The sequence below is a fragment of the Syngnathus floridae genome, chromosome 10 (assembly GCF_059516105.1).
Source record: "Syngnathus floridae isolate MCC-2025c chromosome 10, RoL_Sflo_1.0, whole genome shotgun sequence".
Classification (NCBI taxonomy): Eukaryota; Metazoa; Chordata; class Actinopteri; order Syngnathiformes; family Syngnathidae; genus Syngnathus; species Syngnathus floridae.
In genome coordinates, this window is record NC_142422.1 from 11,976,072 (window position 1) to 12,000,647 (window position 24,576).

The window sequence follows — 24,576 nt, forward strand, 5'->3', positions numbered from 1 at the left end:
GCTTCCATTTCACACGACTAACCCCCATGCTTTACTGCTGCTCATTTTGCACACGCTTTCGGAGTTACTTCTGCGCTCCATAGCCTTGACGTCATCGTACACATCCCCGGGCAGGTCAAACGCAAACATGCCGAGGAATTCTAAGAAGACGTGCAGGCGCATGTCTTCGCTCGAGGAGGAAGGCGCGCGCACGCACGTGGCCCGTGTTGTTGTAGCCGCCCCCTCGACGGCGCCCCGCCCATTTTATGACACGTGGGTAGCGAACGTGCTTCCCATTGGGCAATGTTGAGAGCGGGCGAGGCGAGGCGAGGACGAGCCCAGCGGCTGGACGCAAAGGGAAACAAACTGACAATGCACGCGAGACACGACATCAACGAGAGATACAAGAAGCGAGAAGATAACGAAACACTTTGAAAAATACCCCCACCCCCCCTCCAGTTGGTTCTTGTGGACAACCGTCACGCGCTGATGGCCGACAGTCGCGGTAAGTGGACGTGACACATGACGGAGGATGATTGGCTCCTGTCCTGTCATGCTGAGTCTTGTGTGGATTTTACCACTCCTTCGGTCTGTTCTGTTTTTGTTCCTTTGTTGAAATCCGTCCAAACAACGAGGCGGTCAGACCGGCTTGGGCTTCCGAGGCAAGTCCGAGCCGTGGGAAAGAGCCATAAAATTGCGTGCCAAACTGAATCAAATTAGACAACATAGTTCCAATTGTCACATTCTTGTAGCACAAAACTTTTCACACAAAGTTAGATCCACTTCCAAAGTTATGTAAATATAGATTTATACATTGTAACTTTACCGAAGTACCAGAACAAAGTTGCAACAATATCTTTGTTTCCAGGGACCACCAGAATCACCGATTAATTTTTAACTTTTAGTCCCAAAACGAGCATTTACTATATCAAATATTAGGGCGACCTTCAAACATTTTCCCGAGTTGAAGTGACGATTTTCGACTGTCCCCTGGTTGGACATTGTTGGAGTGATTTCCAAACAGCTAATGCAATCTCAGTTAATTAAATTTGTTCTTTCTTAAACACAACAAAAACACAGGTCGTCAGTCATGTGTTTTTGCATGAAATACACCCTTAAAAGTGCTTGGTTAAAAATTGCAGCAACTCAGACATTTGGGCGGATTTTCTCCAACTTTGGGTTAGTTGGCAAAGAAAAAAAAACAATCTTCGGGTGTTTTGTAGGACAAAATACATTGTTGACCTTGTTTCCAAAGTTTATTTAATTTCAACCCAAATTTTAAGGGTGCACGCAAGACTTGAGAGCACTTTTTTTCTCATCCTAATTTTGTAGTAAAATCGACAGTCATTTGAAGACTTGCTGATGCTGTTTGACTTCAACTCCTTATGAAGACAAAAGGCGTGCATCAACTTAGGTGTTTTGATGCCAAGAAGAGTCCCGGACGGTGGAAGCTGGAGTCAACCGACCTTTGTGTCGCTCGTCTCTGAAATGAGCACAAGGCATTTGCCTAACGTGTCGCCACTTTCACGTGAGAAATGTCAACATGGGTCTGTGTAGGTTAGTTAGTTAGCCCTAAAGGGGAACTAGCTCACTGCCGTCACCGCACACACAAACAAACGCCCGCCTTCCCATTTAAATATTTTTTGTTGGCTCAGCATTCGACACTGAGCTCGAGAACTTTCCAGATGGCGGGAATCTCATTTGAAGGTAACAAAAATGTCAACCGCCCAGAAGATACAAAGTATCGAAGACGCAAAGCTGATCACAAAAAGAAAAACAAAAGACTGACTCATAAATCTCGACTCTTGGGCGTACTGGCGACATTGTACAGCCATTTTTTGAAAAATATTACTATTTTGTCTGAATTTGTTTTATATAAAAACTTGAGAGCTTTTTTTTCCTCTGCATTTTTTATCTTTTTATGAAAATATTAAACTTTTGATTGACTTTGGATTTTGATTGACATTTCAAAACCAATTTGATGATTTTGCATCAAAACATTTCAAACAGACTCCATTGGACATTCCAATTTGCGGTTGGCGGATTGGACATTTTGTGCGCGTGCTTATCAATGCGATGGCTTGTGCGTGCACACAAAGACCACTTTGTCTCCCACAACGGGGTCAGGACCGGAACCTGGACGAAGGGCGGCGGGGGTGGGGGGCTGTGAGCGGGAAAAAATGTCTATCGTTATCTGTTCTCATCTCTGTTCTATCACTCCACAGCACATTTATGGCTCAACCTATAACGGGTCGGGCAATACATTTTGCAAAGTTGGAAAGTGCAGGGCTTGCCGAGGGCTGGTGGCTAACGGCGACTTCGCCCTTGGTCACAGTGTTGCCGGGCGCCTGGAGCCGAATCCGGGGCCCGCCGAGCCAGCAGCCCGCCGCCCAGTCCGATGCCGTCTGGCTGCTCATCGCCCGCCTGGGGGAGGTGCGTCGGCGGGGCTTGCCCGCCACTGCTGCCGCCGTGCTCGGCGTCAAACTCCCGCCGGTCTTTGACGTCCATCAGGTGCCCCAGGTGAGCCGGAGGACAGCTGACGTGCTCGCAACGCCTGCGGCCATTTACGGTGAACTCGAGGTCCAGGGCATCCGTGACCGTGACGACGGCGTTTGCTTCTCAGGTGTTTCGCGAGGACGGCATTCTGTCAGGCTACCGCCACCCGCAGAGCTCGGCCCTGGACTGCCTGCTCAGCAGCTTCCGCATCAACAACGAGACGGTCAACATTTGGACGCACTTCCTGGCGACCTGGTGCCAGATGTTCCGATTTGCATCAAACTGCGGGCCGCCAGTCCTGTTAACTGTCAATGTCAATGTGCGTGTGTGTGTCAGGTATTTTGTGTGGAGGCTGGCCTCGCTGTGCTCCGACATCAGTTTGGCAAGCGACAGCTACACGTGGCCGCTGCTGGCCTACATGCTGCCCGTGTGCGTGTACCCCTTCACCTCCTGTTGCGCGCACACCTTTAGCGCCATGTCATCAGCGTGGTGCCACATCTGCTACTTTTTGGACTACGGCGCACTCAGCCTCTACAGCCTGGGTGAGTCCAGAGAATAAGTGGTCCGATTTAGAGGATGGGGAGAGAGAGCTGACGACCCCGTGCGGCTCTTTCAGGCAGCGCCATCTGCTATGGCTGCTACGCCATGCCCGACGGCTGGCTCAACGGGTGGCTGCATCGGCACTTTGTGGCCATCGCCGTGGGCAACAGCTTGTTCTGCATTGGTCTCTCCTGCTACTCACGGTCAGTGGACGCACACTTCTCTTTGCGCTTGTCACTTGGCTCACATATTTACCGTACATGTTGTTGCTTTTTGATAAAAGGGTCCAGATGGGTGGGGGAAGCGTGTGGTGCAGATGGGGACTATTGAAACTGCTGGAAAACAAGTCAAGCGGATGCGCTTGTGTCCCCCGGCAGGTTGGTGGAGGTGCGCTGCCCGCGGAGAAGCAAAGTTCTGCGCACCGCCGCCTTTGTGCTGCCTTTTGTCTTTGACAGTTTGCCTATCTTCTACAGGGTGAGCCACTTCCACATAGACATGGTTCTCTACGTTTGTCTTTAACTTAACGTATTTGCTTGGTTGCTCTCCACGAGGCGGCAACTGCAAGCACTTTAGCAGCATTTTGTTTCCCTCACCACTCACTGGTCATCTTCGCGTCTCTCTCACTCACATCTGTGTCTGTGTGTACACATAGCTCCTCCTGTGCTGCGGGGGACGCTGCAGTCCCAGCGAGGCTCTGCTCAGCCACTTGTACCAGGTGACCTTGGCCTTCCTCACGTGCTTCCTGTTTGCCTCGCACCTGCCCGAGAGGTTGGCGCCGGGACGCTTCGACTACTTTGGTACGTCTCGCGTCACGACATCGACTTTCTGTTTGATTGACACAATGACGCTAGAGTGCGTAATTTGCATCTTCTGAACATTCTCCAACGTGTGCAGGCCACAGCCATCAGCTCTTCCACGTGTGCGCCGTGCTGGCAACGCACTTCCAGATGGAGGCGGTGTTGTGCGACATGACATCGCGGCGGGCGCGGCTGGAGGCGGCGGGGACTGCGCCTTCCCTGCCCGGCACGGCCGGCGTGCTGGCGCTCGGCCTGGCCCTCAACTTGGCCGTCATCGCCCTCTTCAGCGCGCCATTGCTCAGGCGACGGCAAGGACTAAGACACTCTGTGGCCACTAGGTAGTGCATTAAGCAAGTAAAAACATTTTTTAAAAAGAGAGAGATTTTAACATAAGTTACATATTTGTACATGACAAGTGACATGTTTTAATGAGTTAAGTTTCACATGACATGTTGAATATTCCCGTTTTAACCAAAGTCACTGAAATTCATCAAACATAAAAATGTTCATGCTTCGGTGTAAAATTAATTACATTATCAATAACTTGATCTTGAACTATTTTTTTCTGTTGTGGCAGACGCTTTTGCAAACACTCTGATGTTTTATATAGAAACTTTTTTTGTAAAAATGCACTCTAATATTTAGTGCCAATATTCCTGACTGGATCACTGTTACCTGTTTGTGTTGTTCCGTCTTTGTGTCATTAATACGAACATTAATAGTGGGATGTTTTGACTGGAAAGAACCCGGTGTTTTTTAATGTTTTATATGCTCAGAAAAAAATGAATGTATGAATAAATACTTGTGTGCTGTGTACACTGTCAGTGACCCACTCGATTTGTGAAATAAGTTAAAAAATATATATTTTAATTAAAAAAGAAAAACAAGTCAAATGGACTCCGAGTTAGGCTGAAGGCTGTGGTGTTAAGAGTGACCAATAGAGGGGGGACGAGTACAACAAAACATTCCCTACGGAGCACGAAACCTAAACCTGTTTTGTTAGGCCGCCAAATGATAAAAACAAATTGACCCGAGATATTCGAAGTGCGATCATTTTATGACAAATGAGTCCGGAGTGCACGTTTCTTAAAAGGAATTGCGCTTCCAAACCGGAAAACCTGGAATGGTAATGGAAATTTAAAATCCATTTTCCATTTAAGAAAAGTTGTTAAAAAAAATAACTTATGGTTTCCCATAACATAATTTAGCAATTTTGCGTGGGCAAAACACGGAAGTGCAACGTCACGTTAAAGGTCGCGCGCACGTTCAAGGCCGGCACCAATGTGGGAGGTGTGCCGTCATTTTGCCAATAAATAACAACCCGCAATGAGACGACATCGTGCACGACAAACATGCTGCAACAAGTCAGCAGCAAGACATTTATTTGGGCGCCTACCCGGAGGCTCCAAACGCACCGCCCGCAAATATCCGGGTGAGTAAAAGCACGACTCGCAATCCGAACAAACAAAACGTCTTAATCCGACGTTGGTCCAGTGCAGCGCACACGTGTGTGAATGTATGTGAAACGAACGTTTACTGGCCCAATGCTGGCCCAAATGAGCCCCGTGACAAATTCATAGTCAAGTACATCCAAAGTCAAACCTTTATGCAATGAAAATGTTTTCATTTCATCCCCAAATCATTGCTTCCGTCTGACTGGAGCTCTTCCAAGGCCACATTGAAGGAGTAAGCCAAGGGTGCTTTTTCTTGTTGTTTTTTTTTGATTAAAGTAAAAGTTCAGTGATTCAATCATAGTGACCAATTGATTGAAGTTTTTTTTCTTCTCTCAATCAACTTTATTGTTGTGTGAGAGCACACAGCATTGACATGGATAGTTTGTCATACAATCTGAATGCATCTCCCTTCACTATTTACACTTTGTACAACTTTGGGGCCTCCATTTAGGTGAATACATCAACACCACACCTCAAATAAAAACGACAATGATGGGTGCAAATTCTATAAAATAGCCACAAATCCTCTGCAGTTGAGTAAATAGACAATTGCGCACGGACAGGAACAGCTGAATTGTAGTCAAGTTTGGTGGGCTAATATTTCCCTTCCAGAGTGACCAAACAAATGCACACGTTCGGATAATATTGAAAAAGAAAAATCCATATGAGACACAAAACTGGTTATACACACGCATACACAAATCATTATGGTGACCATCGTCATCTACTGAAGTTTGCTTGAAAAGCACAAATTTAACTCAGTTCTCCTGTTCTCTGTCAACACCCCGCAGTTCCACCCACAGCCTGCAGGGGCGCTAAACACAACAGGACACACTGTCAAGAGGAGAAGCTCCTTTCTCCCGTATGGACGATATCCTGCTACTAGTGCGCGATCTCTCGCCTCACCAGAGGTACAATGTGGAGTACGAGTAGAACTGTCTTACGAGTACCATATTATTATTATGATTGATGACTGCCTTAAGACATTTCTGCACACGTTACTAGCGAGGCAAAATTGTACACTGGTCGACAATTACATGCTACTAGTTCTGCTAGTAGTTCTGTAAAACTTTACTAGGTAACTACTGGTACCACGCGGTTGTCAACAAAAGAACAGTTTTGCCTAACTGGCAAAGGGAGACTGTTCTCCCCCTGAGTTTTTTTTTTTTTTACTAGTGAGGACAGAGTGCGTGAATCTTAAGATGGATGTCAAGTACTCTAAATGGAATGAAATGGAATCTTTCTTTTTTCTAATCGTCATTCAATGGTTGGGCCGAGCTGCCTTACTGGTGAGGACAAAGACGCCGTGGTTTGTGGCGAAGGGCGTCTAAGCTAGGATGTGCAGGTAGACGGGCGGGTTCTTGACCAGGGCAAGGAGTTGTGCGTGGATGTCCTTGATGAGCGTCCTCTGCTGAGGTTCTCGCTGCCAGCAGCCGCGCATCAGCAGGTAAACTTGTTTGGGGCACGTACGGGGACGCTCCAGCTCGCGGCCCTGCGTGATGCACTCAATGGCCTGCGGGGGGGGCAGAGCAGCGCAATGCGGACGTTAGCTTGCTCAGCAGCTTTTTTTTTTTAATTTAACCCACAATTTGAAAAGCTAATGCGAGGCCTTGGATCTTGTTTGTTTGAGCTCCCCACACACACCCGTCCAGATCGCCACCAAACGACTCGACACGGAGCAGATTAAGCCGACGAATGCTGCCGAGACGCGAGATGATCAGATTAGGAGGGAATGCGATCCGGTCTGCTCTTGAAAGGCGAGACGCCGGACTACTCCGCTCCACTCCGCTATTATTGATTGGACTTAAAACGAGACTCAAGTGAGCCTCAAATCGTCACGCCGATGATTTGTGGCTTGAGCTTCACGTTCGATATTCCAATGTTGGGCAATCGCTTCCAAACGGTGCGCAGACTATTCTCAGGGCTCGTTGCTTCAGATTTCCAACATTGATCAGATTACCACTGTTAGAAAAAGTCTCGAGGTTTCAGGGTTACCAAATTTGAGATTGTGGCGTCGAGTTTCAGTGTCGAGCAGAAAATCTAAAGTTCATCTGGGGAGAATCTCAAAGAAGCTATTTGAAAAGTGCAAATGTCTTCCGGTGCTCATTTGTCTGATTTTTTTCCTCCGTGAAATTGGGCAATTTTCCAAAACACGGCCTTTTTTCTTTTTTTGTTTTTTCTTTTTGGAGTTGCCAAGCGCAGTGCCCACCTCACTGTTGGACAGCTGGTACCAGGGCTGTTTGCCATAGGTGAAGATCTCCCAGAGGACCACGCCGAAGCTCCAGATGTCGCTCTCTGTGGTGAACTTCCTGTACATGATGCTCTCAGGTGGCATCCATCGGATTGGCAGCATGGTGCGGCCCCCCACCTAAAAATTCCAACAAATAAACCGCGGCGATCAATTTATATGCTGCCGTCTTGTAGTATCGCTTTGGTCTTCTGGGGCTGATGATTGGAGTTTAGGATTGGAGTCACCTCCGCCCCAAGAAACCAAGCCCAACTTCTATTGTGCTTTGGGGATCTAAAATGTGCCATATCACCCAATTCACACCCCAAATCCAAACAATGGCAACTCCCAAGCAAAGGCGTAGGTCGGACTCACCCGATAGTAATCGGTGCTGTAGATGTCCCGCGACATGCCGAAGTCTCCGATCTTGACCACCAGGCCTTCTCCCACCAGGCAGTTGCGCGTGGCCAGGTCTCGGTGGACAAAGTGCAGCGAGGCCAAGTAGAGCATCCCTGAGGCGATCTGGGCCGCGATATGCAGCATCTGGGGCACGGTCAGTTCGCCCTGCGCCACCGTCTTGGACTCCTCCAGGATCCGAGCGTCAGGGCCGTGAGCTCTGCGGGACATTTTCAACCACATTTTGGCGGTGGTGCACCGGTGCGCTACTCGACACCCACGCTTGGCCCTCTCGCCGCAAGCCGATTAGTTTAGCGGGCAGGTGGCTGGGTGGGAAAGCAGCTGCAGGGCCCAAATGTGATTTCGGGCGTGCAGGTGTTTTTTTTTTTTTGGTACAATATGTGCATCTCCGAGACAGTCAATCAAAAATGACATTGCTTCGTTTCTGGGTCTTGGCAGCACAAAGACTTCGTGCAAAGCCCGGAGCTCTTTTTGTCTTTGTGATTTTGTGATCAAACACAAAAGCAAAGACATCCCGAAGATGCCTGCTAAGTAATAATTGCAGTTATTAAGGAGATGAGAAATCATTTTGGTGTGCGCTCGATTCCTCTTAACATGTTTGATGGAAATTCATGAAAGGCCAGCAAAGAAATGAAAGCAAACAACATAATTAGGCTCACAAATGGAAAAAACAAATCAATAAGCGCTGAACAGATTTGAGGCCTAGTTCAGTATATTTTTTGGACGTTTTATTGCTATAGCTAAATTGGTATTGCGTGTTTGCGAGCATTTTCACGTACCGGAGGAAGCGGTTAAGGTCGCCGTGCCGCATGTACTCGAAGACCATGGCGAGCGGCTCGCCGTCGGTGCACACGCCGTAGAAGCGTACAATGTGCTGATGCTGCAGCACCGTCAGGAGCTCCGCCTCCCTCTGGAAGTCCTGCCGCGTCGACTCGTTGGCATCCTTCAGGGTCTGATGCCAAACCCACGGGTTGTAGAGTTGTGGTACCGACGTGATCAGGCAGAAAAGCTCCCAGAGTCGCTCACCTTGATGGCCACCAACATCCTGTCGCTGTCGGGGCTCAGGTTGGCGCACTCGGCCAGGTAGACTTTGCCGAAAGCGCCTTCGCCCAGCTCCCACTTCAACACGATGTCGGCGCGCTTGATGTGCTGGACGCCTGGTGGGAGGGGGCGGGGTGCAATCAATGAAAAAGAACCAGCTGCACTTTTTGAACGGAAGCAAGGCGACTTACACATGTCTTTGTCTTTGACGATGCCGCAGAAGTACTGCGGGTTCTCCACGAAGCTGGACAGGCCTGAGTCTTCGTCCGAGGAAGGAGGGCTGCTTCCCAAGTTCATGAAGCGCAGCGACACGGCCAGCTCATCTTCGGCCCCCAGCACGGACGAGCCTGACATGGAGGACCAGGTACAAATTTTTTTTTTTGGGTCATTGCGTCAACTCAAATGTGTATCATATATAATTGAGGAAATCTTTATACTTTTTTTTTTAAATCGTGGTACCTTTTTGGCATTTACAGAGTTGCAACATTTTGCGTGTGAAAGCGGCAAACATTGGTACCAGGCCAAATACATACAATGTATATATATATATTTTTTTTACCGTTACTTTGCTCAGTACCTATTCTCGGACTCGTGTCGTTGAGTGCGAGTACTTTTGCCACCCAAGCTTTGGTGATTGCGGTAAGGGCAACGCGTAGCAATTGCGCATCAATTTGCGAGAAAGCCGGCGTTTTGTTGGCGCGCCACAAATAATGGATGTGATCAGCGCGGCAATCAGGACGCCATTGAAGCAAAAACGACGTCACGTGGAGCCCGTAAAAGGCCCGAGGAGCCCAACCTAAATAGTCCCGGCACACGGCCTCCGGGGTCCAACGTGCTTGGAAATGGAATAAACAAAAGCCAGTTGAGACGGATGGACGAACGAACGAACGGACGGAGGGATGGAACCACGGATGCTCCACTTAGGCAATCACAGCCACTTAGGCGCAAAGTGTAAATGTACGAGTGAGGGTTGGGCCGTCTGGCCGCGCGTCTGTCCGTCTATCCATCCATCATCTTTAATGGCACCGCACGGCTGTGGCCAAGGGAGCTTTTCTGCTCTCTCTTACGGTAATTAAGGCACTTTGGGCCGCTCGCGTAAACGTGCACTAACGTTACAGCTCGGCAGCCCCGCCACCATCCTTTGCCTGCAATCTAACAAAAACTATTTGAGCTACGTTTTAAAGTTGCCCAAAGCTTTTCCCCCTGTCAACTTACGGTGAATACCGAATTTGGAGTTGTGGCCGCATTTGTTGATGACCAAGGCAGTGACCAGCAGGAAGACGCATGCAAACGCGGCCAGGCCCACCGCCACCGATACCTGGGGGGAAGAAAGGCAGCCAAATGAAGAGAAGGAATTTTTTATGCCATCACCATCGGGAATGTCATAACGGACCACAAAGACTCGACTCTCCAGGTTCTCTGTGACGTCCATGACGGATTTGTTGGTGGGAACTGGATCCAAGTTGTTGACTTGCATGTGGGAAAGAAACACAAATGAGAGGACAAAAGCGGACAGCAAAATGTAAAAGTTTTGGAACCTACCGGGAATGATGCCCTCGGGGTCAAAGAGTCCAAAAGGGTTGTCCATGAACTTGCCGATGGCGGTGGCCTGGTCCCGGCCCAGCTTATTCTCCACCAGCAGCGTGTAGCGGCCGTTGTTGATGTGCGTGGGCTTGTCAAGCGACAGGCAGCCGTGCTTCTTGGACCCGTCGCCCGAGTCCGGGATGAACTGCGTGTAGGTGAAGGCCGTCTCCTTGAGCTCGGCGCCTTCGTACAGCCAGCTGATGTTGGCCTCTGGGTTGCCGTCCACCACAAACGAGAAGCACCAGTGGTGCAATTGGACCGCGTCGCTCAGGTTCAGGATCTTGGCTGGGACTGGCGGGCGGAATGGAGGCAAAGAAAGTTCTGATCAGAATCCTGGGTTAGGAGTAGAGTCCAAACGTTGATTGCCATTGTGCGAGCGTTTGCCGATTGTGCACTTTTGCCGTTTCCACGAATCGATGTTGTCCACCCGTGTTTTCAGACGCACGCTGACCCCGACATGAATAATGAAGCCCGGTCAACGTGCGGATCTGCAAACCACAAAAGCGCACCGTGGACCTTACAGGAAATGGTCCGAGGAGATACTCGGGAGACCCCCGCCCCGCCCGGCTCGCAAAAGTGCTGAATTTGTTCCCGTGAGTCATCGCTACAACCGGAAATGCACTGCAGTGGTGAGGGGGGGTATTTAGGGGGTTCGCAATCACATTTTTGAAAAGATGATTTGGGATTGTGTGGGTCTTGCAAGATCCATTGATCTGAATCGGAATTTGCACCGGGTCTTTTTTTTTTCTTTTGTTACTACGCCGTTTCTGCCCTTAGCCAAACGTTGACGGCGCCATTTGCATGTGTCAGTCACCTGCTGGCCTGGAAGACGTGCAAACTTTAAAAGCAGTGTTTAAGGAAACAGGAGGGGGAAAAAACTGCGGGAGAGCCGGCCAAGTGCAGCCAATCAATGGCCGGGAGCAGTAAACACCCACGTTAGTGTAATTAAGGGAAATTAAAGGGCCGGCGCTGAACAAGCGTCCACTGAGGGGGCCGCGTTGATGGATCGCTGCCGTTTTGCCGCCTGCCAATCACGGACAGATCAAGCGCGCCTGTGTGTGTGTGTTTTTTCTTTCCGGAGTGGGAGGCAAGAGTCCATTAAGGGCGAGGCTCAAATTGGATCTGAGCGCAGTTAGCAGAGATTTTTTTTTTGCGCGTGTGTGTCTTCCCTCCTCGAGGACGGTTATCTGTCCCTGGGTGCCTTGGGCCCCTCACGTCCTCCTTTTAGCTTTCTGGTGCGGAGATCCGACACCACAGTCATGCGGCAGCTCGAAGCGACAGCCTCCTCTCGACTCCTTTGTGCAAACGACGCTTGCGAGTTTGGCCTCCTTACACTCAATGTCCAGCTGCACCACATCCTCGCCGGGCCCGGCCTGGTTCTCCGCCTCACAGGTCAGGTTGTGCAGGTTGTCGCTGGAAGACATGTTGGTCAGGTACAGGACCACCTCCAGCGTAGAGCCCCAGATTCTCTCCTGACGCACACACAAAATTGAGCAGAATGTTCAAATAAATACATGAATCCGTGGCTCAATAGTGAAAGGTCGCGAGGAATTGACACACCCCCTTAAAAATGTCAATTTCCAAAATATAAAAGCCAATTTAAACCACAAAATAGGACCTCAAAACTGTCTATGTCAAACATCTTGAGTTATCACCCATGGGGGAAAAAAAAATCTAGAATTTGGCATGGCTGAAAAACAAATCTTTAAATACAGACAAATTAAATAGCCCAAACTTTGCCTGTTCTTTTTCTTGTTTTGGATCTGCTCATCGAAAATGGAAAGAACAAACGGTAGTGTGATAAGAGGTGCTCCAGCACCTCTTTCTTTGCATCCATGTTGTTACTTCAGGCAAGTACGTGCACGTGTATTTGTTACCTGGGCAACAAAGTGCGAGCGGAGAGCGTGCGTGCGCCACTTGACTTGCGGGGTGGGACTTCCTGTCACGTGACACTCAAAGGTGAGGTTGCCCCCCTCCTGCACCTTGTTGTTGGAGGGCAGAATGGTGACCTCCGGCAGACCTGAGAACAGCCCACAGTCCGCTAAGAATTCTCCAGGCTTTGTTTCCTGGCAACAAGATCGTCTCAAAGAACTGCCTGGATTTTTATTTATTTATTTTTTAAATAAAATACACTCCCGTGCCATCTTACTCAACAGAAAAAGAAATCCAGTCCATAGTCAATCGATAATACTCCCAGAAAAAAAAGATGTCCAAATTTGGCCTCAAGACTCGACTCACTGCAGTTGTCCAAGACAAGCGAGGCGAGCGGCACTTGGCGTCCGGCGGCCCAACACGTCAGCGGCTGGTCATCCGTGTCACCGCGCTCACCACGCTGCCAGCGCTGCAACCAGTGGAGCTCGCACGAGCAGGCCAGAGGGTTGTCCTGTAGAACCCTGAATAGAAAAGCACCTACTCACGCGCCTTCTCAGAGAACTTTGCCACGTGCTTTTCCATAACCATGAGATGATGTAATGTTTGAAGGACTCACAGGTTGAGCAGGGGAAGGAAATGAAAGACCCGCCAGGAAATGTGCTCCAGAGAGTTGGACGCCAGGTTCCTGGAACAAACAAACAAGCAATTTCGGAAGGCTCCTTTTTGAGTCATCCTCGTCCCGAATTGTCACAATACTGATTTGACATTTTGTCTTTCGTATTGATTTGTTGTCTTATTTTGTCTTTATTCTAATGCCATTTCTTTCCATGTTTGTCTGTATTTGTCTATTTTCCCTTTTTTATATACATTTTACGTTTGTCAATTGTTTTCAGTGTATTTTTTCATCTAATATTTCATGTATCATTTATTTCCTACTTTGTATTTCTAATGCATCACATTTTGTTTGACTCTCCTGTATGTTTGTTTTTTGTTTGCAATTTTCCAAATGTTTACTTTTGTCTGCTTTTTTTCCGAAATGTGAATTGTTAATTTATTGTGTGAGGATTTTTATTCAATATTTTGTTAAGCTGCAAATCTGTCTTCTATTTTTCTCTTCTCACTTTGTAGTGATTTTTGTTTGATCTAATTTTGACATCTTTTCAATGTTTGTTTTGGCTTTGATGTTTTGACATGCGCCAGTTTCACGAGCAAATGCCTGGTGATTCTTCTCTCAGACAAATGCGACAATAAAATGAGGCTATTTTCTTGAATCCAGAAGTTGTCTCATATTTTTTCCATCTTTAGGCACAATCTCAGCCTCCGCCCGACCACCACCCAATTCCTATTCTCCCCTCCCACCACCACCACCACCACCACCAGTGGAATTATTGATTAAGTGATAATGGAGCCTGAGTGGAGTGTATTTATTATGCATCGGTTGTCAATAATCCGCCAAAGTGAGCGAGTAAAAGGTGACTGGCGGACGTCGTCTCTACTTTTCCCCGTGCTCGCTGCTGCCGCCGCGCGCGCGCGCTTATCATCCGAACGCCAAAGTTTAAGCACACCAAACACAGAGGGACAGAAAAAAAAAAGTGTCTCCCCTCACTCACATCTGTCACCTGCGATAAAACAAAACCAAATCAATGCGCAAGAAGCAGCCGGAGTCGTCTCATTGCAACGGAGGTCAAGTTTCACGCACAATTTCTTGGGCAAGAAAATGTAATCAGAGCGCAACAAACGATGTCCAAAGACATTTCGCTGGAAATTTGATACAGCTTCAAAAAGCTTTGCATTAATTAGATTGGAATATTTTGTATAGGCTTTTATTGATTTTGTGTCTGCACTATTTTTGTAGTTTATGTGTAATTAGGCGTTCGGTTTATTTTTATATTTAAATAGTTCTCAACCTGGTCATTTCAGCCTCTCAAAAGAATTTTTTTTCCCCTCAGATTTCTTGAGTCCTTCATGGAAGCAAACGTGCACACTGATACAGAGCGCTATGCTAAAATGCTAATACGCTTAAATTGTGCGTACAGGATGTAGCGGTGGATTTTCAAACTTGACTCGAAACGGCGGCGGCGGCAATAGAAAGTGGAGCCGAGGTTTCCACCTCATTCCGCCCGCCAACCAATAACAGCCGTAGCAACGCTTTCATCGGATGCGGCCGCGCACTCACCGCTAACACGAGGGCCACGTGAGCCACACTTACACATACTGCAGCTTCAGATTGTGGCGGAAGGCGTCGGGGGCGATGTGTCTCAGCTTGCATGACGTCACCGTGCTGTGGGAAAAAGATGACGGCATCGCTCAGTTCAAGAAGCATCATTGGAAGTCAAAAATAATATTAGCATCAAAATCGCCTGGGAACTGAAACTGAACTTTCAGAAATATGCAACTCCATGTCAAATATCTTATTGCTGTCGTGACGGAGAAGTTCCCCATTTATCTGGAACTAGTTGGAGTGTTCTGCTGGAGCTTCATAGTAGTTGCTTTGTGTTTGTTGTTGTTGTTGAGAGCTCGGTTGTTGCCGAACGCCTCGTCCACATAGTGTAAGATGGAAGAAGCCCGGAAGATTCCGTACGGAACTCTTCAGGGAATCTATCTGACAGCTATCAGAAGTCGTAATGCCGCAAGTGGGAAATATCGACTGGCGCGGCGGCGTTCCGGGCAAAGGCAAATAAACAAAATGCTCCCCGTCGCTCTTGTTGTTGCTTTTGTCTCACAACTTTCACCTTTGGCCCGCAAAGTGTGTTTTATTTGTTTCATATTTAAAAAAAAAAAAAAAAAAATTAGTGCAAAAATGTCATTATCTTTCAAGAATAACATTGTATTTTTTCCCAAGAGCACCCCCAACCATCTGAAAAGCACGCCAAGCAACTCTGTCCTTCATCCTCGGAACTCGTCTGAATCATTCTGCATTGATGACAGTAGTAAGAAGAAGCGTGGAGGGCCTACTCACAGGTTTTTCAGCTCTTTGTAGTTCATCAGCTCGACTTGCGTGATGTTTTCCAGGCCTGCCTGGTTCTCGATGTAGCTGCAAATAAAGAGCGACTTGAGTTCAAAATGGCCGCCCGCTCGCCTTCACCAGAACTTTGAGGGATGTTCTTGCTGCTCCTGCTAACGGTTTTCAGTGAGAAATATGTATAAACACTGCTGACACTTGCGGCCAATATTGAAATCACAATTAGAATTCTGATCTTCACGCCGCCCTACGATATCAACAAAAGCCCGGAAAGTTTGACATCTCCGTCTCAGAGTGTTGCAACTTATTTTCAGCGTCGGCTGTGTCGGGATGGTCCGGTGAGGCATAAAAGACAAAAACGATGCAGACAAATGCCCGCAGTGCGTGGCATCGTTTCAAACTGCTCGCAGCAGTGGGCCAAGCGTCTCTCGGTGTGTGCGTGTGCGCAAGCGTTCCTCTTTGATGGGCCCACGCGGCCGTAATGTGATTAGAGGGGCAGGTGGGCCCAGGAACGCCCGTCGCCTTTACTTATTGGATTGAGCCAATTGGGTTGTATATCATCTATTGTTCCCGGGGGAGGGCGGCTGCGCATTGACTGGCAATTCACAAAATTGAATTTATAACTCTGCGTATGATGAATCTCGGCCCGCTGTTAATGGCCGCTCCTTTTTGTTCCGCACATGATATAGCGGCCGCCGTTGTTTTTGAAAAGGCACGCTTATCGATTTGCAGAGCCGAGCGTGCGTTTGCGGGGGGGGGGGTAAGATGGCCGTGGGTGGCTGGCGTTGACGCCGATGATGGACGTGTGAGTAATGCACTCGGTCTGCTCCAGAAAAGTTCTTAACAATTGCTCGGCCACCTAATTGCGCCCGACAAAGGCAAAAAACAGCGTGGCGTTGCGTAGAGCGACATTTACAGCGAGAGGCGCTGCTTTCAGAACAATATAGTCGCGCGGGCCTCCCGCAATCACTCAAGTACACCTCAAAGATTCAAAAATAAAAGAAAAAACTCCTGTTGAGTTCAAAGCAAGATGCATTTTCCATAAACTGTCTACTTGGCTCCACAGAAGTCTTAATCTTACAAAATAATGTAGAAAAAAAGGCTCCATCTCACAACAATGAAGTAGTTTGAGGAGAAATTTGTATTTTAGATTATTTTCCAATGGTTATTTCCTCTTAAGCAACTTGTGACATAATTCCCTTACGGCACCATATGAAATTGAAACGAATGGACTCCAATCAAAGAGCTCCACTGCAAAACCTCTTGAATGCGTTCACAGCCCATCACAAACAAATTTGTGGGAATTAAAATGGTACGCTAGGACAATTAGTCATTCGGATGAATATTGTCTTTTTGGAATATGAACGAAGCATTCCAATCCACCTGTTTTTACCCCTCAGGGGGGCGGCCATTTTGCCGCATGCCGCTGATAAAACATGACGTCACAGTTGCGACCAATCACAGCTCACCTTTGTCGTGTGATGTCCGCAAGCTAACTTGACTCCCCTTGAAGTTAAAAGTCTTTGGAGAAAAGGCGGAATTTGGAACGAGAAAAAGTTTGCGTAGCATGAAGCCAGAAAAGCGCTCAACAAGTCTGAGCCCCGTTCAGCATTTCAGCACTGTCACCGTTCTGAACGTTAGAACTCAAGAGCCTCATTCCAAATCCTCCAGACACTTTGAAGACAACAAAACATTCTGCCGTTGTGCCAAAACAAACACTTTTATGTATTTGATGATCAAATGGATGTTATGACCAGAGTGTCCCAATCAAGAGAAGTTAAAAGCACGTTTTAAGGCTTGAGGGAGGATGGCGCTGCTTAACTCCAGATCTCGGACTTGGCGTCAAACCTTTCAACTCCAGGACCCGACACACACTCTGACCAACAGGCGACTACAACCAAACCGGTTGGATGCAGAAGCCAAAAGTGCCGCCACCCAAGTGGGAATACTCACATCTCCGTCACGTTCTCGCTCTCTTGTGGCCCCAGAGCGGGGACACCTGCGATCCCATCAGGCTCCAGGCACTGCAGCACGGCGAAAGAGCAGCGGCAAGCTGACGGGCATCCCTGTAGGCTCGGCGCCGGCGCCAGGCTCAAGAGCAGGGGCAACGCCAGTGCCAGAAACGCTGCGCCCTTTGCCATGGCCATCCTGCCAAGGGAGGCGCCGGGGCTCTTCTCGCACCTCTGGTCAGCAAAGATGAGCGCTCGTGAGCCCAGATCCTGGCTGGTCGCCGTCCGGCGCGGAGGCGCGGTTGTACTGAGCAGCGGGAGGAGCCGGCCAGGCAGGGCAGGGCGAGGCGAGGCAAAGCGAGGCAAGGGCCCTCTGGGGACATGCCGGGGGTGGTGGCAGTGGTGGTGGGCTTGTGTCTCTCTCTTTCTCCCTCTCTTTCCTTCTCCGTCCCATGTGAGGAAGGGAGGGGCAAGAGTCACCAGACACCTTAGAAAGTAAGAGGGTGGGATTTGGTTGATGATGATGCCGAGGACATCTCATCAGTGGATGATCGAGCAGACCTAAAAACAAATGTTCTTGCCTTGGAGCTCCTCACCAAACGTGAACATACATGGGGTGGGGGTTTGAGTTTCAAGTATTCTCTTAGCAATAGATGCTGATGCGACAGATGGCCGTTGCATATTTGCTGGTGTGCGCTCCAGATCTTATCCATCGAGGTTGGCTCGAGAGTCTCGAGCTCCACCTCCAGATGGGATCAAACAGGTGGAGCATGTAGCAGAACCATCTCATGGCTCAAAGGTTGGCTCCATAAGCGGCGCTGGCTTCTACCCTGGGGACAAATGCGTTGGCCCTCCAAGTGAGGTCGCCGCACCACAATTACTCGGCTTGTGCTGAAAAGCTTTTTTTTTTGCTGCTGTCATCAGGATTATCTGCTGCCTTAATTACTCTTCCTTTTACACGCTCTTCTTCTTATACTTTTCTCAGGCTTAGCTCAGCAAAATGCTGCGGGCCAATGTGCTTATTCACAGGAAAAGTGTTGCGAGCACGACCGGGATGAAGCCCTCGCCAATGAAAAAGTTATTAATTTGGAGAACCCATCTTGATAAAACAGTTCAAGGAGCTGAATGGCAAAATTGCCAACAGGTGTTTTGATCCTCCGAACTTGCCCTGCTTGGCTCTCTTAGTTTCTTTTGCCTTTGAAGATGCAGAGATCAGTTCCTAGCGCACCTTCCAAAACTTCTTCTGCAGATGACAATGCAATCGCTTTCTTAGAAATCCTCCTCCACCTGTCATTTCGCCACATTTGAAAACTCGACTCGCAGAATTTCAAAACAAATTTAGAAGCTCAGCCAAATTTCCAACAAGATTCTGAAATGGATACAGGTTTCGATCTATTTTGGTGCAATTTGGGTTCATCTTGAAACTTTACCCCAAAGACCAAGATCCCAAAGTCATTGGCGTACTTGACTTTAGAGGCGGACAATTGCAGGCAAAAGATTTTCTTGTCAAGCCTAACAACGCGTTGGCGTTGCGTTAGCTTGCCATGGAGGTGGGCGCGCGCGGGGGCTTGTTGTTTAACGACAAGGAAATCCGTCCGATAACGCGGGCGGAGTCGACGACACCGCCATGCGTGCGTCTGTTTCCTGCCGAGTGGCGTATTTATCTGCGCGCTGACAGCGGGAGATTGATTGAAAAACCAAGTGTGGTCATTAAGCCCCCCCCCCCCCTGCCATCAATCACCGTCGTGCACAAAAACACTAATTTGCTTAAATAGGCCAGGAAAAAGGAGGCGGCCTTTATCTGATCCAGCGAACTTGCTGATTAGTCCCAAGTTACGTGGACAATAGACCATCCACCAAACATGATTTGGATTTTCAAGCACCGTAGTCAAACACCCATACAATTCAGTCTGCCCCCTGCTGGCGAAAGAGTTGCCGGCGACGCCGCGTGACCCTGCTCATGTTGGGGCCAGGCCAACGCATGTCGGCCAGGTCCGCTTATCAGATGAGCTCTAGTACGACAAGCTGGTGCAACGAGAGCCACGACGATCCACCTTATCTGCACATCTCGACATGGACAACAACACACGACCCCCCTCTTCAAGGCCTCACCCCCGTGCAATATTTTGTCCTCATCGAGCGAACTCTCGGCGCCGATTCTTTGTGGCTCCTCCCCTGCATCTTTTTGTGCATCAATGCCAGCACGTCATTGTTTTTCCTTGGCTGAATCCACACCCTGCCCCTATTGCCCACATTAGCCCGTGTTTATTATTACCGTGTGGCGCGCGTGCGTGTGTGTGTGTATGTGTGCGTGCGTGTGTGTGTATGTGTGTGTGTGTGTGTGTGTGTGTGTGTGTGTGTGTGTGTGTGTGTGTTTGATCGTGACGCTTTGGGCAAACCCAGAATCAATGAGGTGTGCGCACGTGAAACCCGATCACCACGTCCCAGACCGTCATTAGCAGCCGGCCTGTGGACACCAGAGGCTCGTGTAGATGAGCAGAAACATGAGAAGGAGTTTTGGGTGTGGGGGGGTATATTTTGGAGGGATGGGGTGTGTGGAGTGGGGCGGGAGGGGAGGGACTGCAGCTCGTTACATCTCACCTCCCACGATGCAATAGACTCCTATCACAGTTCAGCCTGATCTCATTAGAGTGTCGTCAGATTTCGGAGTGAAACAAATGCATCTGGCTTTTTGCATATCGATTAGCGCATTTAAAAAAAAAAAAAAGCGCCTTCAAATTAGAGTCAAGCACCTAAAGGTAATTATTTCTCAAAATGTCTCCTCAACCCTAAAAACTCGACTGAAATAGCACAAATGGCACAATGGCGAGAAAAGTCACGAGGGCAGTAGAATTCTTGAATTGTCATTTTCCTGAATGTAGTTTGCTTTGCAACTTTTTACAGGCCCTTGAAGAGCTTTGACTCGTCTTATTGATTTTTATTCCACAAAGATGGAGTACAACATGCAAGACTGATGCTACTTTGGTTAGCTTGTCTTTCGTGTTTCCCATTCCCAAAGTTGTGCGGTTGTTGTAAATGCGCTAACAACACTCAAGTTTTTGTTAAAGTTACTTCAGCCAGGAGTAGCAAAAAACACCTTGAAGCCTCTTCTCCTTTTTGAAGGCTGTTTGCCGGAGTGCTGCTTTTTATGCAGTGGGTTGTGGAGGTGTCGCATAGAAGCCTGCAGTGAAAAAAAAAATCATGTCTGAACAGCAGCATCAAAAGTGACGGGCAGACTTGTCGAGTCCCACTCAAAGCGTATTGATTGAAGTTGTGGTCTCACCTGGACAGGCCACCGCTTGTACCTGAGCGCTCAAACAAAAAGAAAAAAAGAGCAAGAAAACAAGTGACTGCCATCTTGGTGAAATTGTTTGGGCACTTTGAACACCTCTGAATTCTCCAGGACAATTCACCGCCCAAAAAAAGATCACTTCCAGCATAAAAAAAGCTCCACCCAGTTTCCTCTACGCAAATAATTCATGGTGCGCTAATAAAAGCCCCCCCAGTAGTTACAGATGAGAAAAGAGGCTACGCTAATAATGACATAAGCACCTTGTAAATGTTTAATGAAGAGTTGTGGAGGGTTTCTTGATACGAGTAAGTGTCGTATCCGCTCGCTCTGCCTCACTGACTTCAGGATGCTTTGAGGACTCCTTGAAAAAAATGGGGCAAAAAAAATAGTGCCACAAACTGCAGTGGATGTGCAACTTCACGTTATTCTCATGGCGTTATCGTTGTTAGTGTTTCTGTTGTTGCCATGATGACATTGTTTACTTTTTATTGTTTCTGTTGCCGAGTTGGTCCTCGTTTTTAAAGGAGCCGTACAAATCGTTGATGATGATTGGATCGCGTATTTGTCATATTGCGGGGGCCAATGTGGAACTTAAGCCCTTCCCACGATGAAGTGGGGAATTATTTGTATTTACGTTTTGTGATATTTTAGTTTGATGGTGTTGAGAGTTTCTTTGTACTCGTCAGATATTCTATATGATAGTTGAGTCGCAGTCCCGAGTGCTGCCTACCGCCAAATTGTATTTGTCATGATCGAAATTCAAGTAGTGGCATCAAAAGCGTCCCGCTTCTTCCGTATTGATTCATTTCCATCTATTCGGCACGGTGTCACATTGTCATGTTTACCCTGCGCTTGTTAACCCCGGGTCGGCCGAGCGGACACCCGCCCGACCCGCTTGGCCTCTTTTGGCCTCAGAAGTCCGAATGTGACGCATCAATGTCAGATTGGCCCGCGGTGGGCATCGATTTGGCTCCAAGATAAGAACGCCGCTCCACGGCTGCCCCCCTCTCCCCTGAGCTTCTGCACCTTCCTCACCTCGCACGTGTCGCACACCTTCCCCCCGTCGCCCGAGATGCCACGTTGCCAGAAATCACCTCTGCAAGTCCACCAGTGAGCCGAGACGCATCTTTTCGCTGCTCATTATCGAGTGGCAAACCAATGCCGGGGTGGGGGGGACGAATTCATTCTTTCCTTTCACTTTCCAAATCGTTGAAGGTTTAATCATTGATTTAAATGCTTAATTTGTTTCGTCACCGAGATTATTACTGTTTACTCATGTGGCAAATAAATTGAAATTAATTGAATTTGCGCGAGTCCACCCGAGCCAGGACGTGACAGCAACTTAAATGATCTGGGTTTTTTTTCTACTTTCACTTGAGTGAATCAAATTTTAGGTTCCCATACAGTACTCCCTAAACGTTGTGACGGCTCATAGCTTGAAGAACTCCTCATTTTTATGAACTCAGCATTAGGAGGTGAAAAAGAAGTGAAGAGACAGTCTTGAGTGGAAGAGGAGGTGGAAGGAGGCCAGCGAGAGGGGACTTTGTGATTTGTTGCCCATTTGTTGCTGTGGGCCGGGCGCAACGAGCCTCGGGGGCAGCATGAAAAGCCTCTCCATTGTCTGAGTGCTGGCCCAAGGCTTACTTACATCTTGCCACTCGGGAGGGAAAGCAAAGAGAGAGGCTGGCGAGGTGGGGCATGGCAGAGCAGGGCGTCACTTCATATTTTCCCGTCCGGGCGTCCCCCCGTTACATCGGCCACCATATCCGGACACCGGAGCTTTTTTTTGTATCGCCGTAAAACAAGCCAAGGAACAGCGTCAATGCCGCCGCATCAGAAAGTGATGGAAATTTAAACACAAACGGTAGAGCAACACATGTGGACAGACTAAAGTATAATGGTCTGCCTCTTCTGCTCTGAATTGCACTGCATGCATTTTGGCAGCACTCGGCTGAGCTTGGTACCGCACAGAAATGATACAACTGCAAATTTGGACTCACCTGATGGTCGTATCGGGCGGATAGTTATAACAGTCGTTTCCAAAACAGGAGCTGTCGTGTGGGACATCCGCAGCCTTTCTACCAATCAGGTGCAGGCCGACCCGCCGCTGCCGTTCTGGCAAATGTATACATAAAAACAAAAACAGGGATTTTTATGCCAGCCGGCTGACGTCCTCCTGCGTGTAATCAATGGCTATTTGGCCAACTTGATTGCGTTACAGCGTTTGATTGAGCGCACGACTGTGTCTCGCCTTAGCAGCGCCATTACCTCGCAATTCAAAAGCGAGCTATTGTGTTTTTTTTCACATCTCTTGCCCACCCCCAGCTGGGCTAAATATTATACAGACTTGCTTCAATCTTTTTTCATTTTTTTACTGGAGCCAAGCATTCGCTCACTCTGTACTTGCTAATCACGACATAAGGACGACATATCGCCGATTGAGATAGCTCCGAAAATGTCGTCTGAAAATCCCTTTAGGGATTGAGCAGTCAGGAGTGAATGAATCATTACGCAATCATTCACTTGCTCCCGACTCCCCAATCACAAAACAGTACGTAGTAACAGTTCCAAATCGGTTTGAAATGGTTGTTGATAATGCAATCGTCAATCACGTGTCGATTACGTGATGAAACCTTGCAGCATAGGTTGTGACATATTCAATGTTTGTTGTGAACCATCAGATGTGTGAGTCTTACTGTAAGTGGCTCACACAAGCTGTCCGTCCATCCGTCCATTCGTTCGTCTCTTTTCTCTTTCCTCCGCTTGGGATCGTGACAGCCATTAAATATGAATTAAAAACCGCACAGGCCTCTTTGCCTTCCAAAATGTCATTACATATCTTCATGGCAGCCGGCTGTTGAATAAGCAGTTAGCGGGGCTCCCCCGGGGGGCAGAGATGGGGCGGGGGGGACAGATGGGCCAGGAAGAGGGAAGGATGAGTGCAATTGAGGAGGCGGGGGGGCATCCAGAGCGGGAGGGAGAGCCTCTTGGCGGCAAGCTTAATTGCGTCTGAAATGGAATCTGCATTACAGGCGGCCCCTAAGTGAGTGCACTACTCCAGCAACTGGCGAGCTCCCACAACGCAACGCGACGCGCCGTTCTACTAATAACCCCGCAAGGCCGCTCGCCGGCCCGCTTGCTCGGCTGCACTGCTCAAGTGCTGCCCTTTTATTGTACAGCCTGGAGGCCTAAGAACAAACAAATCTCCTGGCTACAAAATGAATAAAATCTCTAGCAGGAATGGAAGAGGCTTATTTTGTTGACACACCTAGGACTAGCTACGAATTGTCCTGATGTGAGTGGAAGGTTAGCTGCAACTAGTTAAACGTGTTGAGGCGACTCGGTGATATTACCACAAGTGGTAGTTTCACTAGTAGCATGCGAGTAAGTCATCGTAGTGGTAGCGGTTGTGGCTTCAGTTGTATGGGTTGTAATTGTAATGGTAGTAGCCATTTTAAAGGTCATGTAAAGACACTATGGGGGTCCCAAAATGTATTTGATAAAGATGCACTTGTATTTTTGGAAACTGTTGTGAATTTTTGAATAAAATTGCGAAGTAAGGAGTGATCGAAGAAAAATCAATACTTTGTACGTGATCATTGACGTTCATCCCGGAAATTGCTGAAGTGACTGTGACCTAGATTATAGGAGGCCGAGCGTTGCCGAGTTACTTAGCTCATGTTAGCATAATGGCGGATACAGAACTGGAAGCGATGTCGTCTGACGAATCTCCCTCAGATTATGGTCTGTCTTGGCACTTTCGAGGGGGGGTGGGTGAACTTGGGGGGGCTCCGTTGTCTCTTCTTCCCCATGGCAACCAATTGTTCTTCTGTGGACACAGGTTGGACTGTAGGGACTCCGTCGGGCTTGAGAAGTTTCTTAGTTATGAAGTCAAGATGCTCCATCATTGACCCCTGATAACATTCCGGAGTGAAATGAGCTCCACAAATGACAGCTTGAGAGTCT

At 48.3% G+C, this 24,576-nt stretch overlaps 2 protein-coding genes and 1 long non-coding RNA gene across 15 annotated transcripts; 2 read left to right on the forward strand and 1 right to left on the reverse strand.

Moving 5' to 3' along the window:
- The first annotated feature begins 268 nt into the window (after positions 1-268).
- Positions 269-4,628, forward strand: paqr6 (progestin and adipoQ receptor family member VI). 12 transcript variants are annotated; one of them, XM_088387027.1, is made up of 8 exons: positions 282-484; positions 1,312-1,507; positions 2,205-2,499; positions 2,603-3,017; positions 3,092-3,218; positions 3,299-3,402; positions 3,668-3,812; positions 3,910-4,628. In XM_088387027.1, the coding sequence occupies exons 3-8, from the start codon at positions 2,212-2,214 to the stop codon at positions 4,148-4,150; spliced, it is 1,320 nt and encodes a 439-aa protein (XP_088243153.1). In that variant the 5' UTR covers positions 282-484; positions 1,312-1,507; positions 2,205-2,211; the 3' UTR covers positions 4,151-4,628. The 12 variants fall into 12 exon arrangements, with proteins under 12 accessions (XP_088243156.1, XP_088243144.1, XP_088243148.1 ...); XM_088387025.1 differs by having other exon boundaries at positions 2,315-2,499; XM_088387023.1 differs by having other exon boundaries at positions 283-484; positions 1,312-2,499; positions 2,603-2,730; positions 2,812-3,017.
- A 431-nt stretch (positions 4,629-5,059) lies between these two features.
- Positions 5,060-13,678, forward strand: LOC148392490 (uncharacterized). 2 transcript variants are annotated; one of them, XR_015860850.1, is made up of 4 exons: positions 5,060-5,244; positions 6,058-6,177; positions 9,172-9,315; positions 10,975-13,678. It is a non-coding gene; the product is annotated as an uncharacterized LOC148392490 (long non-coding RNA). The 2 variants fall into 2 exon arrangements; XR_015860851.1 differs by having other exon boundaries at positions 12,692-13,678.
- ntrk1 (neurotrophic tyrosine kinase, receptor, type 1) lies at positions 5,533-17,693 on the reverse strand. The gene is made up of 16 exons (XM_088387017.1): positions 17,323-17,693; positions 15,367-15,441; positions 14,617-14,688; positions 13,024-13,092; positions 12,774-12,928; positions 12,413-12,555; positions 11,869-12,007; positions 10,494-10,826; positions 10,345-10,421; positions 10,167-10,269; positions 9,143-9,298; positions 8,937-9,067; positions 8,690-8,862; positions 7,869-8,109; positions 7,476-7,634; positions 5,533-6,779 (listed from the first exon to the last, which is right to left on the reverse strand). Exons 1-16 carry the CDS (start codon positions 17,514-17,516, stop codon positions 6,594-6,596), a joined length of 2,406 nt encoding a protein of 801 aa, XP_088243143.1. The 5' UTR covers positions 17,517-17,693; the 3' UTR covers positions 5,533-6,593.
- Positions 17,694-24,576: the final 6,883 nt, after the last annotated feature.

Coding starts and splice junctions, on each gene's coding strand:
- paqr6 (XM_088387018.1), top strand. CDS start 2,056: ATGGCTTGTGCGTGCACACAAAGACCACTTTGTCTCCCACAACGGGGT. Junction 3,403..3,667: donor CCCCCGGCAGGTTGGTGGAG/GTGCGCTGCCCG, acceptor GTGTACACATAG/CTCCTCCTGTGCTGCGGGGG. Junction 3,813..3,909: donor GGGACGCTTCGACTACTTTG/GTACGTCTCGCG, acceptor CAACGTGTGCAG/GCCACAGCCATCAGCTCTTC.
- ntrk1 (XM_088387017.1), bottom strand. CDS start 17,516: ATGGCCATGGCAAAGGGCGCAGCGTTTCTGGCACTGGCGTTGCCCCTG. Junction 12,556..12,773: donor GCTTGTCTTGGACAACTGCA/GTGAGTCGAGTC, acceptor GGCTGTTCTCAG/GTCTGCCGGAGGTCACCATT. Junction 12,008..12,412: donor GCTCGCACTTTGTTGCCCAG/GTAACAAATACA, acceptor TGTGTGCGTCAG/GAGAGAATCTGGGGCTCTAC.